Source organism: Geospiza fortis, unplaced genomic scaffold, assembly GCF_000277835.1.
Source record: "Geospiza fortis unplaced genomic scaffold, GeoFor_1.0 scaffold49, whole genome shotgun sequence".
Lineage (NCBI taxonomy): Eukaryota > Metazoa > Chordata > Aves > Passeriformes > Thraupidae > Geospiza > Geospiza fortis.
In genome coordinates, this window is record NW_005054378.1 from 3,385,656 (window position 1) to 3,401,686 (window position 16,031).

At 36.6% G+C, this 16,031-nt stretch overlaps 1 protein-coding gene across 1 annotated transcript in view; it reads left to right on the plus strand.

Moving 5' to 3' along the window:
- Positions 1–16,031, plus strand: part of PIK3C3 (phosphatidylinositol 3-kinase catalytic subunit type 3) — a 66,545-nt gene that overhangs the window by 6,136 nt on the left and 44,378 nt on the right. The window contains exons 4-12 of the mRNA XM_014308635.2: positions 1,008–1,094; positions 3,093–3,188; positions 9,021–9,092; positions 10,188–10,292; positions 10,754–10,846; positions 11,024–11,209; positions 12,493–12,647; positions 13,885–13,972; positions 15,164–15,231. Coding sequence (XP_014164110.1) covers positions 1,008–1,094; positions 3,093–3,188; positions 9,021–9,092; positions 10,188–10,292; positions 10,754–10,846; positions 11,024–11,209; positions 12,493–12,647; positions 13,885–13,972; positions 15,164–15,231 — 950 coding nt within the window. The remainder of the gene's footprint in view (positions 1–1,007; positions 1,095–3,092; positions 3,189–9,020; positions 9,093–10,187; positions 10,293–10,753; positions 10,847–11,023; positions 11,210–12,492; positions 12,648–13,884; positions 13,973–15,163; positions 15,232–16,031) is intronic.

The window sequence follows — 16,031 nt, forward strand, 5'->3', positions numbered from 1 at the left end:
GTCTCTGTATTGCAAGAAGTGACAGTGTCACTGTATGGCCTGTTCACATTCAGATGCTCATGGATGGGCAGGCTGACCACAGAACAAAGTTAATTAAATAATAACCTTTCCCCTAATAAGAATAATTTTGAGGGCTATCTTTGCTAGCCATTTTCTAGACAAATACTAATTTCTTTGAGAGGTAAAGGAACTTAATGTCTTCTAGTCCCTCTACATCTCTTGCATTCTGCAATAATTACTGATTTTTGTTGAAGAATATCTGTCATTTCTTAGCAACCAAAAAGGTGATCTTCATATTTTTGTGGTCCTCTGCTGGATAAAAAATTACTGTTAAAAATTCTGTTAGTGTATCTGAAACTACAAGTAGTATGCTCTCATCTTGTCTTCCATTTTTAATGAGGCCTTTAAACAACTTTCTTGCTATTGCTACGGTAGTTTGTAAGCATAGGAATAAAACTTGAGCTATTAATCAGATGACTAAAGGAGAAAGCGAACTGTCTATGACTTGCTCTAAGATCTTTAGTTGACCCAGTTATAGTCTCAGTCTGGAAACAGCCTTTCCTGTTTAGGAAAGGCTGACAGAGGCAGAAATATTTAGTATAGATAGTTTATGAAATACTTTATTTTTGTTTGGCTTGATGAGTTTTACTATGTGAAACATAGTAATACAAAAATGGGATGTCTTTTTTATGCCTTATGTCTTTTTGTTTAGTTAAGAAAAAGGTTCCTGGTTTTGCTTTGTTAAAAATGCAAAAGTGATGTGCATGGATTATTATTGTGGTCTTTGCTGGGATTGGTATTTTCGAGTGTAGTCTTATTTTTATGGCATGGTTTGGCTGTTTACAAGGTGTGTACTGTGTCACTATGTGTCTGCTATGCAAGGTGAGTCCAGTTTTTTCAGTTCCTTTTTTTTTTGTCTGATTTCATATTAATATCTCTGTTAGAACTTTGGTGTTCTTTTTCTTGGTCTGAGCAATTTGAATGTTATTGTGGTTTTTTTCATGCAGCTCACCAAGTCTCATCGGCAAGGTCACATGGTGAAAGTGGATTGGCTGGACAGACTCACCTTTAGAGAAATAGAAATGATCAATGAGGTAAGTCATTGTAGGGTCAGGTTTGGAATTTTGGGGAGGTTTATCATGATAATATGAACCTTCACTTCTTTAGGAGACTTAACTGCTTGGCGTTATTTCCTTCAACTGCCAGTGCAAGTGGTGAAGGAAAAAGTAATTATTTGGAAGCTTGAAGTTGATTTTACTTTAGTAATAATGAAAATCACAGAATAGACTGGTTTGGAAGGGACCTTTAAAGGCCATCTAGTCCAACCCCTCTGCAATGAGTTTGCATGCAATGAGCATCTTCAATTGGATCAGGATACTCTGGGCCCTGTCCAGGCTGACCTTGAATGTTTTTGATGATGAGGTTTCTACCATCTCTCTGGACAATCTGTGCCAGGGCCTCAGCACTCTCACAGTTCAGTCCTGTGACTCCATGCCATTGTCTAAAGTCCCTCTCCAGCTCTTCTGCAGGTCCCCTTTAGGCCCTGGAGCCTCCTCTTCTCCAGGCTGAACAACCGCAGTTCTCCCAGCCTGTCTCAAAAGCAAAGGTACTCCAGCCCTTGGGGTATCTCAGTGGCCTCCTGGACTCCCTCCGTCAGGTCCACATCTTTTTCATATTGAGGTCCCAGAGGTGGATGCAGCTCTGCAGGTGGGGTATCACAGCACAAAGGGCCAGAGATACCTCCCGTGACCTGCTGCCCACCCTGCTGAGGAGCAGCTCAGCTCAGCACAGCTGGTTTTGGGGCAGCCAGTGCACATGGCCAGCTTATGTCCAGCATTTCATCCACCATGTACACAGCTCTCTTAACTGTTTTCAGCTTCAAGTGAAATTGATCATGGAACATAGACTTTATTAATAATTTGGAACAGCTTGGAACACTGTTAGGCATGACTAACTTATCTCTAGTATTTTAAGTTGTGATGGGGAGCTTTTTAGACCTTTGACTTGTTCCTTGGCTTCAGAGCTGTTCAACTTTATTTTTTTAACTTCGGGTGTGGAGAAAAGACATTTGTAGTTTTGAACGAATATTTTTTTAAAAATAAAATAATCTGGTAGTTTAATTCCTAAATGAGGTTTTAACCCTCATTGAGCAAAATCAGCTCAAACTGTTTAATTTCTTATACTCATCTTGCACGAAAGAACTGTTTTTTCCTGTGCTCTGAGATCTTTTTTGTGTTATTGGTAACTGGAGGTTTGGAAGTCAGATTCTTTTTTTAACTAAAATCTGTGGTTTTATAAGCCTCTATAAATATTTTGATGTTTTTTAGAAATTAGCCTATCATCTTTTTTATCCCATTTTTTCCCTTCGGCTTTTTCTTCTTCACTGACAGTAAAAATACAGTGAAATAAAATTTTTAGACCTGTGCTTTAAACAGAGAGCCACTTGGTGTATGGTGGAAAGTTAAGCCATTATGAATGCATTAAATGAACTGAAATTACATTACTCATTGCTAAACTTCTTGCTTGTTTCTCACCCAGATTTTAAAGTTCTAGGCACTTTTTCTAGAGTAGAGCATTTAAAAAAATGCATATACGAGCAAATCTTCCTCTGAAGATGAATAAGCTGCAAATCTAGTCTTGTTGTCCAAGTTTATTCTGTCTCTTTTATGATGTTGGTTTAAAAAAATGATTTGTTCTTTCTATATCTTCTGTGTTTTACTTTGATGTGTATAATTGTAGGTAATGATTTGGACAAAAACAAACAGCAGTTACCCCGTGGTCATCTGATTCTGCGTTGCATTTTTTTAATACATTTAGCCCACAGCTGGAAGCTGCTGATGAAAACAGGTTTTCATGTGTTAAGTGTGAATACGTATCACAGAGTGGGAATGTGAGGTAGTAAGAATGTCAGGAAGAAGGTGATATGGTCTCAAGTAGTTCTATGAAATGATTAACTAAATAATTGCTGCAACAGCTGATAACCTAATTAATCAGTTACAGCACAAAGGAAGTAGGGTAATTGCTGTACTGAGAATGCTGAAGATTGATGCCCTGCAAAAAATGATACACATCTGTGGTGGCTCTTTCCTCAGAGGGAAAAACGAAGCTCCAATTTTATGTACCTGATGATTGAATTCCGTTGCGTCAAGTGCGATGATAAAGAATATGGAATAGTTTACTACGAAAAGGTATGTGCCCTGCAGGCTTTATGGTTGTCTTTAAAAAGCAGCATATGCACCTAAAATGAATGGGTTTTTCTGCTGGGATGAAATATTCTGCTGCAGTAGAGCAGCAGACAGCTGTCAGTGACAACTGTTTATGTACATACAAATCAGATAGTATAGATGCAACATGATTGCAGATGTCAGTCATTTGTGTAATAGAGTTCAAGATTACAGAATTTAACAAGTGTGAGTGATTAAAAACTTTCTGATTTATAGTTCCTTCAGACATCCAGCAGTACTTTCCAAGTAGCTGTATGTAAAATTATGACTTAGATCCAGAGGGTATGTACCTGTATTGAGTGTTAACTTTATAGAAGATGAGTTATTAAAACTTCGCACAGGAGCTCTGCTGCTGAACATTTTCTGTAAAATGAACAAATACAGAAGTTTAGTCTTTTGTACTGAAAATGCTGTGGAGTAATTAAGTAAAAAACTTCTAGATTGCAATGTCTCACATCTTTCCTTGCTGTTTATGAAACAGATCTGCAAAGCACCACCTTCAGTATTTTTCTAAAGTTAAAATTAATGGGATGGAGGATTGACAGTGAGCTTAACGGACACCAGTGTGGTATTGGAAGGCATTATCACTCTATGTATTGTGGAAAGATCCACTGAGATGGAAAAAACAGTGTATCTATAATCTGATTTCAAATAAAATTGTGTCTTAGATATTTCATCTTGTTTAGATTCATAAGAAGTCAGAAAGTTATTGAATAATGCAGCTTTATTGGAAAGAGATAAAAGGTAGGAATAGAAACTGGAGTGCTCTTGAGACCAGAGGTGCTAACTTTAAGGAGCATTTATTCTGAGAATTTTAAAAAGCTTAATTCATTACACAAAATGTTGACATAATGCAGCATCGATTACGAGTATTTCTGTGTATATGGCTGTTTCTGGTTGGCCTGGCCTGAAAGAGGTGTGATCTAACTTAAAATTTTTCAAGAAGGCAGTGAAAAATACAGTATTAAATAGCAAAAAGCAGGATTAAAAAAATAAAAGCGAAAACAGGTCAGAATCTGCTTCAACTATTTGATGTATTGCAAGACTTGGAGTTTTTTGGCTTTCAGGAGTGTTTTCTGAGGGCAGTGTTTAGTTGGAGCTTTTTGGTTGGTTTTGTGGGGGGGGACAGTTGATTTTCTTTTTGTGACTGTTTTTCTTTTCATTTAGTTTCTTGGTGAATTTTGGTAATATGGATGAAAGCGGGTCTTACGCAGCTGTCTAGGTTAGCTGTTTAGCATTTCTTTTTAGGGACTGTAGTTGACAGTGAGACCTCTCCACATATTTCAAATCTTTTTGCCTTTAGAATGAATTTTTTTGTAGTGCATCTATACAGTTATCCTAGAACTAGCAATTATAGAGAACTGTGGTGTTGCAAAACTACCTTGTGTTACAAATCACAACAAAACCTATAATGTGTCGGATTTCCCCATGAACAAAATAATATTATTTGCTTCTGTGGAAATAAAGGAAATACTTTTCTGGAGAGCATTACAGAATATGATGAAAATATTGATACTTTTTACTAACAGCTAGCTCTTTACATGAGAACATGCTATGCCTTTCACAGGTGCAAACATATGTGGGTTTGTGTCCTCTAGGCTCTTTCCTTTTTATAAATGAACATGGCATTTCTAAACATGAGTTCTCTTCGTTACCTCCAGCAACCTGCCATTATAGATGAATTATTCCTGATTTAAACACATGACTTCTTTTTTTTCCATCATTGTGGTTTTATAAATGTGCACGACACAGGAAAGAAGATTCAGACTCCAAGCATGCATCTTTCTTTTAACAGATGTTTCTGAAGCATATTAAAAGTGCATGGAGCAGAATAACTATAAATTGACTGCTCTTGCAGAAATAAAGTAATTGAATGTGTAATAGTACATGTTAGAGCTGTAACTAACTGCAGTTTGAAGGATTTGTTGTTACAAAGTAGCTTTCCAACAAGTTCTTGACCCTTTTCTGACAGCAGTGGGAAATGGTACATAAATTAGTGCCTGTTTTCTCAGTTTTGTCATGCTTCCAATTACAGTCTGCAGTCTGTGTGTCGGCCATCGCCAATCCAGTGCGCCAAGCATAATGAAAGAAGGTTCTGTTGTCACCTGCTTGTGACCGATAGTCAAAGTGGAGATTACTTGTCACAGTTTTGTTGATATATTTGTTTTCAAGTGTTTAGGAAGAACTAGCCTGTTAAACAGCGGCTGATAGGATTTGGGGTTCTTTGACTTGACATTCAGTTACAATGAAGTGAGGTGACAGTGTCTCTTTCCATGTTCTGTGTTAACTTCATTTAAATACAGTGTTCAAGACGTGAGGGATAGGGTCTGCTAGTAATGACAGCATCACTTTTGATTCTCCATTTAGGCAGAAATTCTGAATGAATTACCGACTACAAATACCACCAGCATTTATCACTAATGTATTTTTGTGAGGGTTTCAAGTGAAACATGTCTGTGCGTAAATGATTGCACTGCTGCATCCAGTTCATTAAAAAAGATAAATAAATTTGATTATCAGAGATTTTTCATGGATTTAAAAGAAGAAGTACTGTCTACACCAGTGGTTATCTGCCCTTTTTTTTGTGGGGGAGATGTTGGTTCTCATTGGTGTTACTTTAAATGGTGTTTTGCTTAAAAAATAAGATAAATAGAACCTCCTTATTTATTTGTGCTCTGAAACTGATTTTCAGGCAAGTACAGAGAAATGTTACTGGTTAGGAAAATTTCTGCAAATTTTGTGGACTGTCTTAAATCAACTCTAATATTTGTATAAAGTCACCCACATAGACCTTATTGTAGTGAAATGTTTGCAGAGCTCTGTAACACAGCAGTTTAAAGCAAGTCAGTGCTGTTTAGTATTGATGTTGCTTTTGTTTCCTGATGACAAAATAGCAGGTCATCTCAGGTTTTGCCTGTGCTGGAAAGTGTTGCAGCCAAGAAGAGCAGATTCACTGAGGGAAGAGGCCACTGAAGGCCCAGTGCCTGCACCGTGTTCTTGTGCTCTGGTCTGTCTTTCATCACATCCCACGTGGTTGTTGGCAGTTAGAGGATGTCAGGGATTTCTGAGATTTTCATGACGTAGACTAAAGGTGTCTATATGGGCATGATCAGGAAAGACACTTTCAAAAGTATGCACATGGCCAAATTCAAGTGCTAATTTAGGTACTGGTTTGGTTTACTAAGTTTGTATGGTCAGGATTGTGGTGCTGCACATGTTCCTCTCAAGGTATAATGGAGAATTACAGAAGGGTGGTTAAACAGCTGACATCCTTCACAGGACAGCTAGTGTCATTGTGCCTTCTTGAGTATTTCATTAAGCAGTCTGTTTCAAAATGTTTGCTCCTGACACTGTAATTTGTCCCATGAGTGCTTGGAAAAACTTTATTTTATGGCAAGTTTTGGTTGAGCTTAAGGCTTTGTTCTGTCGTGCAATGAAACACTGGGAACGGTTTTCCTGGTGGTTGAACTGAATAGCTAGCACTTTTCAGCTTCACTCTACACCATGATCTGACTACATTCAAAGAGTTTAAAATAAACAATTATTATCATGATTCTTTTGAAAGGTTCCAAAAGGAGTTGCCAGCAATGAGTGTACAAATCATTCTTTTAACACTAGTCTTGGGGAAAAAAACTCCTTAAATTTCATTTATAAGCGTTTTGACATGACACACTGGAAGGCTTTTGTTGTTGTTGTTTTGTAAGTAAGCAAAATTTAGACAATAGTGCTTTTGTTGTTCTCATCCTGGGGAGTTTTGAATTTTTAATGTCTTCCAGAGACTACTAATTGTGGGGTAAGTGCTCCACTTTACCAGGCTGACACCTTTCCTTTTTCTGTTAATGTATCTAATTTTATCATTTTTTCACTGAGGGAAAAAATACAGCAATGGGTGTTCCTGCTGCTTATCCCTAGAGAATCCTCATGGGACCTGGATACTCTGAAGAGTTTGGATGCTTATTAGTAGCAAGTTAGTAGCTTGTTCTTTCTGAATCCCCTCCAGTTTCAAGTTTTTCATACAGGGTTTTTGTGTGAAGGTTCTAAACAGAGTGGAGACTTGTCACTGGAAAATTGCAATCTTGTGTTTCTAAAAAGGCAAAGTCAGATTGCAGCCTTAGAGTTTGGAATTGGAAGATAAGATATTAGCATATAGAAATCAGTCTGTCATCAGATGTGTTTATGAGAAGGATTCCTCCCACCTGCAACAATTTCTTTTTTTTTTATATAATTTGACTTTATGAAACTACTATGACATGATCTGGGCATTCTGACTGGTGAGATGGCAGGGGCTTAGTTCAGTGTGAATGCTGATCTGACACTGTGACTCCAGCCCAGTTGAGTCTACTGATAGTGATGCAGCATATTTTGTTATTATGGAAATACTTTGATGCTGTTATTTCTGTGCAGTGAGGTCAGAGCGAAGTTCATTATTTAGGCAATATGCTTTTAGAGCAGAGATACTGTAAGCAAATGCCGTCTTCGCCTCTTCAGTGTTTGTGTGCATGCCTTTTTTTTTAAAGACTAATAAGAAAAGCAACCTGCTCATATTCTGGGACCATCATCAGCCACAGGCAGACTGTGCATTTTTTTCCTGTAACTAGGAAGGATATGTGTATTCTTATTTTGACTTTTGTCAAAATTGTTACTTAGAAAGGCATAGGACAGTAGTAAATGCAATTAAAAGTGTCTTTCTAAAGAAGCATTTTAATAATAAGAGATATTTTACTGTAGCCAGCTACACAAAATTTATGTAGTAGGGAAACAAATGTTTCTCTTGGTTAATGGCAATTTTAAACTCATATATCTTGTTAGCAGCAAATGGTTCTTCTCCTTGAAACAGCTTCTCCTTTGAAAGTTACCTCTGAAAAGTATGAAAGTAAAGCTATCCCAAAGGGCATATGTGATTGGAAAAGTAGGGAAAAAAAAGAGGATGGGGGCAGAAAGAAACCTGAGCAAGTTACCTCAAAACTTAGTTACTCTGGGAAATGTTGACATGTCAAAAATTTTATTCTGATCTCAAATTTACAGCAAAATAAATGAAAACAGACTCAGTATAAATATGGCAGAGCACATGTTATGCTGAGTTTGTTTTGTTCTGGGTTTGACTGTTTTATCCTGAATTTTAAATGAAATGTCTTTTCATAGCTTTTATTGATGTTAGTTACCCTCCAGAAACCTTTGTATTATGAAGTACAAAACCACATTGCTGTGTGTCTAGAAGACAGAGTTGCTACTTTTGTAATGCAGTGGCAGGCTTTTAATTTTTTTTCTTTGTGTCTGGTTCAAACAGGAATCTTGTAGCTTCTCCCTTCCTTATTTAGACAGCATACCTTAGACTCTAAGCATGTAGAACCTCTGAGAGATAAGGTTATATACATCTTTCTGTTGAACTTTTAAAGTGTTGAACTTTTAGGAGATATTTTCTGCAATGTAGTGGTTTTTTCTAGAAAACTGTGTGGGTTTGGTGGAAATACAGAGCCTGGTTTTGTTTCTCTTCGTGCTTCCAGAGGACACGTGGCAATGGTGGCAAATTTCTCCACTCACCTGTGTGGCATAACAGTAGTGAGCTGTCAAGCTGTGTCTCCTCTGGTGAACTTCATCTGTCTTGCCAAATCATTTATCATCTGGGAAAAAGACAGACAAGAAAAATAATCTGCTTATTATTTTATTTTTTCCCCTTAAAACTGTCAGCTGTTGAATCATTCTTCTACTGTGGTAGAGTTCACAATGCATTAATATGATACATTTTCTCCCTAGAACTTGAAATATTTAATATACCTTCAACTTTTTGTCATTCAGGATGGTGATGAGTCATCTCCAATTTTAACAAGTCCTGAAATTGTTAAGATTCCAGATCCCCAGATGTCCATGGTAAGCATGCTGCATGTTGTGCCATCTGCATTACAGAGTTACTGTTGAACTTTTCATAAATGTAGTTGAAAGCTTGCCATTTAAAACATTTTAAAATTCCAGTGGCAAGATATATTTAACCAATTGAGAAATATCAGTGGGTTTGAATTTTGTATTTATTTTTTTTCTATTTCTGCTGCTGCTAGATTAAAATACAAGGATTGATTTAATGCTTATGTTCACCTCCTTCTTTCCATGCATAATGTGCTTGCTTCTGAGGTGTAAGAAAGCAAAGAAGGGGGATTGTTGGCAAAAGAGATTAGAGGGTGGGAAGATAAGAGGGAGCTGAAGAAGAGGAATGTAGAATTTAGGGACTGGTGCAATAATTCTTGGTCACTTCCTCTGTTAAAATATTTTCTCCCTACACTCTCTTGTATGTTGTCTTTCATGTAGACAGTGCCTAAGTACAGTTCTAGAAAAGATTTCCATTATTGTGGATGCCAATTCAGTGGGACTGGTATTGGCAGCTTTGGGAACCTTAATGTAAGTGGGCTTGTACTGGCAACACTGTTTGAGCACCCTGTAATCTAACACTGCAATAGCAAGTCTGACTATGCTGGAAACTGCCTTGGCTGCTGAAAACTCGTTGGCACTGTGGCTCCTATTGTGGCTCCTACTGTTGCTAACATGGTATTAACAGTGGGACAAGTTTTTGAGATTTTTTTTTTTGCATACAAAGCTTTATGCTGCAAACATTATCCTAAAGAAAATGTTTATTAAGTGTTTAGCACGTTTGAGTGCTGTCAGTCATGGATGTGTTGACTGAAACGCTTACATTTTGCAGCAATTCACCGAAAGGCAAGGTAGGGTTTGTTAATGCTTTATCAGAAACTGAAACAGACTCTCAAAACTCCCAACAACCCTCCAGATATTATTAGAGGAGTTTTTTTGTAAAATAAACAAACAAAGCCAGAAGATGCTGTACTTTCAGATTTGAATTTTCATTTTTGTGCATTTTTCAAGAGACTGGTGAGTCTTCTCTAGACGGTTTTGCTTCAATAGTAATTTTCTCTGAAATTTAGTATTTATAAATATTGACTTACCCTCTGCGTTTAGGAGAACTTAGTAGAAAGCAAACATCACAAACTTGCTCGAAGTTTAAGAAGTGGACCTTCTGATCATGACCTGAAGCCTAATGCAACTACACGAGACCAGCTTAATGTAAGTCAGTCATATGATGGCTAAGTTTAATTTTATTAGGTAGGTTGGTAATAATGTATGGTGACAGTTTAAAGAAAGTACAGTTAATTTCAGTTTATAGAAAATCATGAATGAAATGTTTCAGAGTGCTTAGGTAGAAGAGTCCAACTCAGAAAGGAACACAAGGTGCTTGTTAATTTATTTTTTTAACCATTTAGGGGGGGTTAAGAATGTGTATTTTGTGCATGTCATGTGGGTGTGAGTGGTACACTTAAAGCAACTGTGTTTGCCTGCACTGTCAGTTCAATCAACCATGTAACTGAGAAGCATCACCATGATACCATAGCTTTGTGTTGTTGGAAAGCTTTTTTTTTTCCCTAGCTATTTTTGTGTTGTCAGTGTTGTGCTTTCTCACAGTATACTTTGTTAACTTGTTGATTTTGCCTGTTTTTAAACTCACTTTCTGACTGTGTATCAAATAGATCATAGTGAGTTATCCACCAACAAAGCAACTAACGTATGAGGAACAGGATTTGGTGTGGAAATTCAGATATTACCTTACTCATCAGGAGAAGGTAAGTTGGGTTGTTAAATGGTTTGGGCTGGAAGGGGCCTTGTCCCTTATCAGTAAGCTTTTCCAGCTTATGTAAATATAATCTGAATCTAGTTTTACCTTTGTGTGAGACATTAGTTTTTGAAAAAAATTCCTTTGGCTAGCTTTCTACTAGTGAATTGTCCACTCTCCTGTTTAGGCCTTGACAAAGTTCCTGAAGTGTGTCAACTGGGATCTACCACAAGAGGCAAAGCAAGCACTGGAGCTGCTGGGCAAGTGGAAGCCCATGGATGTGGAAGACTCTCTGGAGCTTCTGTCATCTCACTTCACCAACCCAACGGTGCGGCGCTATGCTGTCGCCAGGCTTCAGCAGGCCGATGATGAGGTATTCACTGGTCTGTTGGTACATGGAAATGTCAGCTGGTCCCAGGATTTTTGGTCTCATTGAGTCTTTGAAATGTTTGTACTTTTCACGACATTTTCATGAATATTGGTAAAGGAAAGCAACAGATGATTCACTGTGTTGCTATGTATTGTAAGGTTTTTGGGGAGCAGTCTTTACATAATTAAGTGTCACACATTGATAGTTGTCTTAGCATGAACTGCCAATAGTTGCCGGTTTTGCTAAACAAGGTAAAACAGCTCTCACCCAAAACGAGTGATAGATTTTGAGTGTTAACCTGCAGAAGTACTCTGAACTTAAATAGTAAATAGAAGGATTTTCAGCAGATTCATCTGGTGAATTCAGTATATCGTCATACTCTTTTGCTAAAGAAAATGAGTAGAAGATTATCTGTGGAAATGAGGTCTTTCTATTTGTATACTGATTAGAATGTGATGAGCTGTGATTATGACTAGAGCCCACTTAATAGAGTCTAATATGCTAAATATCAATTATTTATATATTTTATTTTGACAGTTAAAATAAAAAGCAAACCCAGGTTTGAATGTATTACCATAACTCTTGAATCTTTGGCAATCAGTGGAGTTTAAAATAGGCAGCATAAATATATTATATTTTTTCAAGCCTACTTCAGTAGCCTAGGTCATACTGCTGTGACATTAAAAATGTATCTTTTACAAAATATTGGAAGGGTAAGTAAACAGAAGAAGTTGAACAGTAAAGGCAACAAGGTGATTGTAGACAGCAAGTGGTTAAAAATCTGTTCTTTAATCTAAAACAGATTAGATATGTGTTTTTTCTCTTAGATCCCCAGCTACACAAAGGATAAAAAAAATAGTCCATTAAAGAAGAGAGAATTTCCATTCTTGATACCATAGTCCAATTTATGCTTGAATTTTCAATTTTCTTCTTTTGAGACACAAATTGAAAGCTTTATTCTATGGATGCTGGAAGCACTTAGGGCAGCTTAACTAAAGAGATTTTTAACATAGCAATTGCACCTGAATATTCACTAAATTAGTACTTACTGTCTTTGAGTAAGAAACAATAGTAGAATGATAATGCAGTATCTTTTGGGAGTCCAACTGCATCCAGCACCAGTGTTGCTATGGTACATTGCTTGTTTTGGGAGACTTCCATTTCTGTGTTAGTAGAGGTCACTAAATCCTGACTAAGTTTATCTGTAAATTATAATTTTGTAAACAGGAGTTCTAGTTTTCTTTGACTGACACCCTTATTTCACTTGGATTTTTTTCTTCCCTAAGGATTTGCTGATGTACCTGCTACAGTTAGTCCAAGCATTGAAATATGAAAACTTTGATGACATAAAGAATGGCCTGGAGCCGAGCAAGAGGGACAGTCAAGGCTCCATGTCAGAAACTATGACAACATCTGGATCTAATGCTTCAGAAATAGACAGGTAAGAAGCTTAGACTTCCAGCAGAAAGGCAGAAACATGTAATATTCTAAGACATCAAATTGTTTCTTCTTTTTAGGGGAGCTTTTCATATTCATCATGTTATTTTATAATCTGAACATTAAAAAAAATCCCCAGGAATAAAATCAATCCTGACAAATCTGGAGCATTCATGAAATGTGTTTCCTGATTATACATAGTTTACAGAGCAAACAGTGCTAAAGTTATGGCCTTTGCTCTTACTACACAAAAGGAAGAAAACTTCTGTAGAGCAGGAAAAACACTGCTCTTGCTTCCTTCTGTATTTGCAAAAGTACAAGATGTCTTCAGTGAAGTTACGTGAGGTTCCACTGCCTGCTTTCATCACAGAATGTGGATCTAAAAGTCCAATCAATTTGAAGTGAAAAGAAATTTCATTCTGCTTCTGCAAAATAAGGTGTAGGGGAAGACTTGTGGAAGCATACTTCTTATACTTGCGGGAATCCAAAAGAAGGACTGAGGTAGCTAATAAAGTATTAAGCAAAGTGCAAGTGAACTTTGTAACCAAAGTCTTCTGTGAATATTTGTTACAGATTTTTAGGATTTTCAGTCTTAAGCTTCTAATGACTTGTAACATGAGGGTGTATTTTTTGTGTTACAGTTCTACAGCTTTTCATTGATCATTCTGCAACGCCGTAAAAGTGGGTGTTGTGGGAAGGGTGGTGTATTTTGAGGCTCAAATGATACTTAGATCTTAGGAGAGCTATTCAATTACTTCTTTTCAGGTAAATTTACCATCTGAAACTTTGCCTTGCAAATAAGCTTTTGTCTGCTCTGTGTAGTTTCATTCCAAAGACTAGTGCTTGCAGGTGTTGTGTATCAGCAGTTTCATCTTAGAACATTAGAGAAAGCTCCTGAAAATGCAGACTTGTTGAATTCCTATCTATGTCTGCTTATTTTGAATGGAAGATGTAATAAAATGCAAAGTTTATTTGAGTAAATGTCCTTCACAGGCATAAACTGGCACAGGCACAGATTTTTGCTGTTTTCAGGAACTGCAGCTGTCAAAGTTGCTGTTCATGCAGTTTGTTCTGGAACAGGATTGGGATGCTACCTTCAAGGAAAGGTAGCGAAGAAACTCTTCCAGTTTTCTGAATTTATTATGCTGTGGAAGTGAAATTCATTGTGATTTCCATGCATGCTCCCTGGCCCCTAAGCAAGAACCTTGAGTCATACCAGTTACGTGCTTTCCTTTGTATAGTTCCCAGATTATGACTCCTATTCCACCTGTTTCCTCTCCACCTCTTACTTCTAAGACAAAAGAGCTTGCAGAAAATGAAAACCTTGATGTAAGTCACATGATTTAGTTTCTATTTATTGTACTTTTCTAGTGACCTGGTACTGTTTCTTGCTTTGGTGTGTGAATATTTGAATCCTTTGGGTAAATCTCACTGAATATTTGAAGTGCCCAAAGAATATCGATTTAAAGTAAATGCTAAGAAAATAGCAATGGCTTAATTGAACTTTTTTACAGGGTGTCTCTTTATGTCCATGATCACAGTATGCAAAGCTGGGGGACTGGAAATTAAAGTATTCTTCTGTAAAGGAGAAAATTATTATGTGTTAGCAAAGGCTATCACATACTGATTAGACACTGAAAACTGCATGTGTTCAGGGTGTTCTAAAACAATCTTTTAATAGAAAACTGTTGTCCAGATATTTCAGTCTCTGCAGTCTGTTCTTTCGTATTCTTTGACATGTCATCTTTTTTGAACTTAAGTGAGACACTGTCTTGATTTACTTCTGCTAAGGACTATATTCAGTTTATGCCAGAAGTAGACAAGTAATAGGAATGGGACTGGAGGAATGGAAAGATAGAAGGTAAAGACATTTTGAAGGAATCTGATTTTAATCTGATATGCAGATTAATTGGTCTTTGAACTAATGATCCATTCCCTGCAATGCAAATTGTCCTGTTTGAGTCTTAATACTGCATAGAAAATAAACCTCAAATTGAGCATATCAGTAAAGATACACAGATTTCTTGCTACCTGGATTATTAAACCTGAAAGAAGCAGCTAAATGAAGAAGAAACAAATTTGTTTTCTTGAAATGTAGAACAACTTCAAGATTGTTAGATGCTCTGGATACAAAACCGAATGGGAAATCTCATTGGGAGTTGAATGCTATGGCATTTACAGCAAGATGCAATTGCATAGGAGGAAAGAGTAACATATTATAAGTAGAAATTACATTAAAGGTTTCTTTTTGGAGAACATGATTTGCTTTTTATATATTGGTAACTACATTACTGGAGTAGCAGACTTTCTACTTTTAGTAGTGTTGCTGGATTTAAGAGAATATTTAAATTATTGTGATTTAAATATTAGGTAGGATTGGATTCAGATTTTAGAAGGAAATATATCTCTCACAACTGTTATATTTACTTGGTGTTTTTCCTTAACTTTGTCTCTCTCTCAAATGCTTAGATTTCTTTGTAACTTAATTTTTTATTTTTGCTCTTCTTAAATCCCTTCCAGCAAGACCTTTGCACTTTCTTGATATCACGGGCATGCAAAAACTCCACATTGGCAAACTACTTGTACTGGTATGTTAGAAACTGTTTATTTATACTGTATCAAGAGGTAATTGAAATCAAAGCTATAATGCCCAGAAGGATGCTCATCAAAAGATGACCTGTCTTGAGAGCTTCAGAATCTCAGTTTTTCTCAGGGTAAAGTAGCAGATTTAAAATAATATGCATTTAAACATAGTTGGAGGCTAATGAAATGTAGGAATATGCATTACTGTTAGACTAAAGGAGGTGATGTCTAGAACATTACATACAATGTCACAAAAAGCAGCCTAACTATGTTAAAAGTTGTCATTCAACTTATTTATGGTGTTGGGGAGGAGATTAAGTGCACCTTTGCTATGCTTTGCTGTTTGTGTGGTTGTAATTTTTGTGCTTATAATGTTTGACAGTGTTGGCTAGAATACTGAAGTTATGCACTTAAATATGAATCAAAGGTGTATGTTAGGAAGATTCATGAAGGAGGGGTTTTTTTTGTTGTAACCTAATTTTAGTTTTATTTATGGTTATGAGCACAAACAAAATGTCATTGCAGATATGTGCAATCTTAAGGGGGAAATTCAGTTGTAAATATTACTTATTATTATTGCTTAGTTTAGGATCTTGTCTCAGCTCCGTGTATTAAGAGTAAAATTAGATGTCTAAAGTTGTAATATGCAAGCCTTCTGAACAAGTATTTGCATGTAGGAATTTTCTCATTTGAAGCAAGCTGAGATGAGTAGAGCTGTACTGTGTCAGAGTGTGAGTCTGTGTGTGTATTAGTGTACAAACATCTGCATATGCACAACACTCACAGCTATTTACTTGCATATACT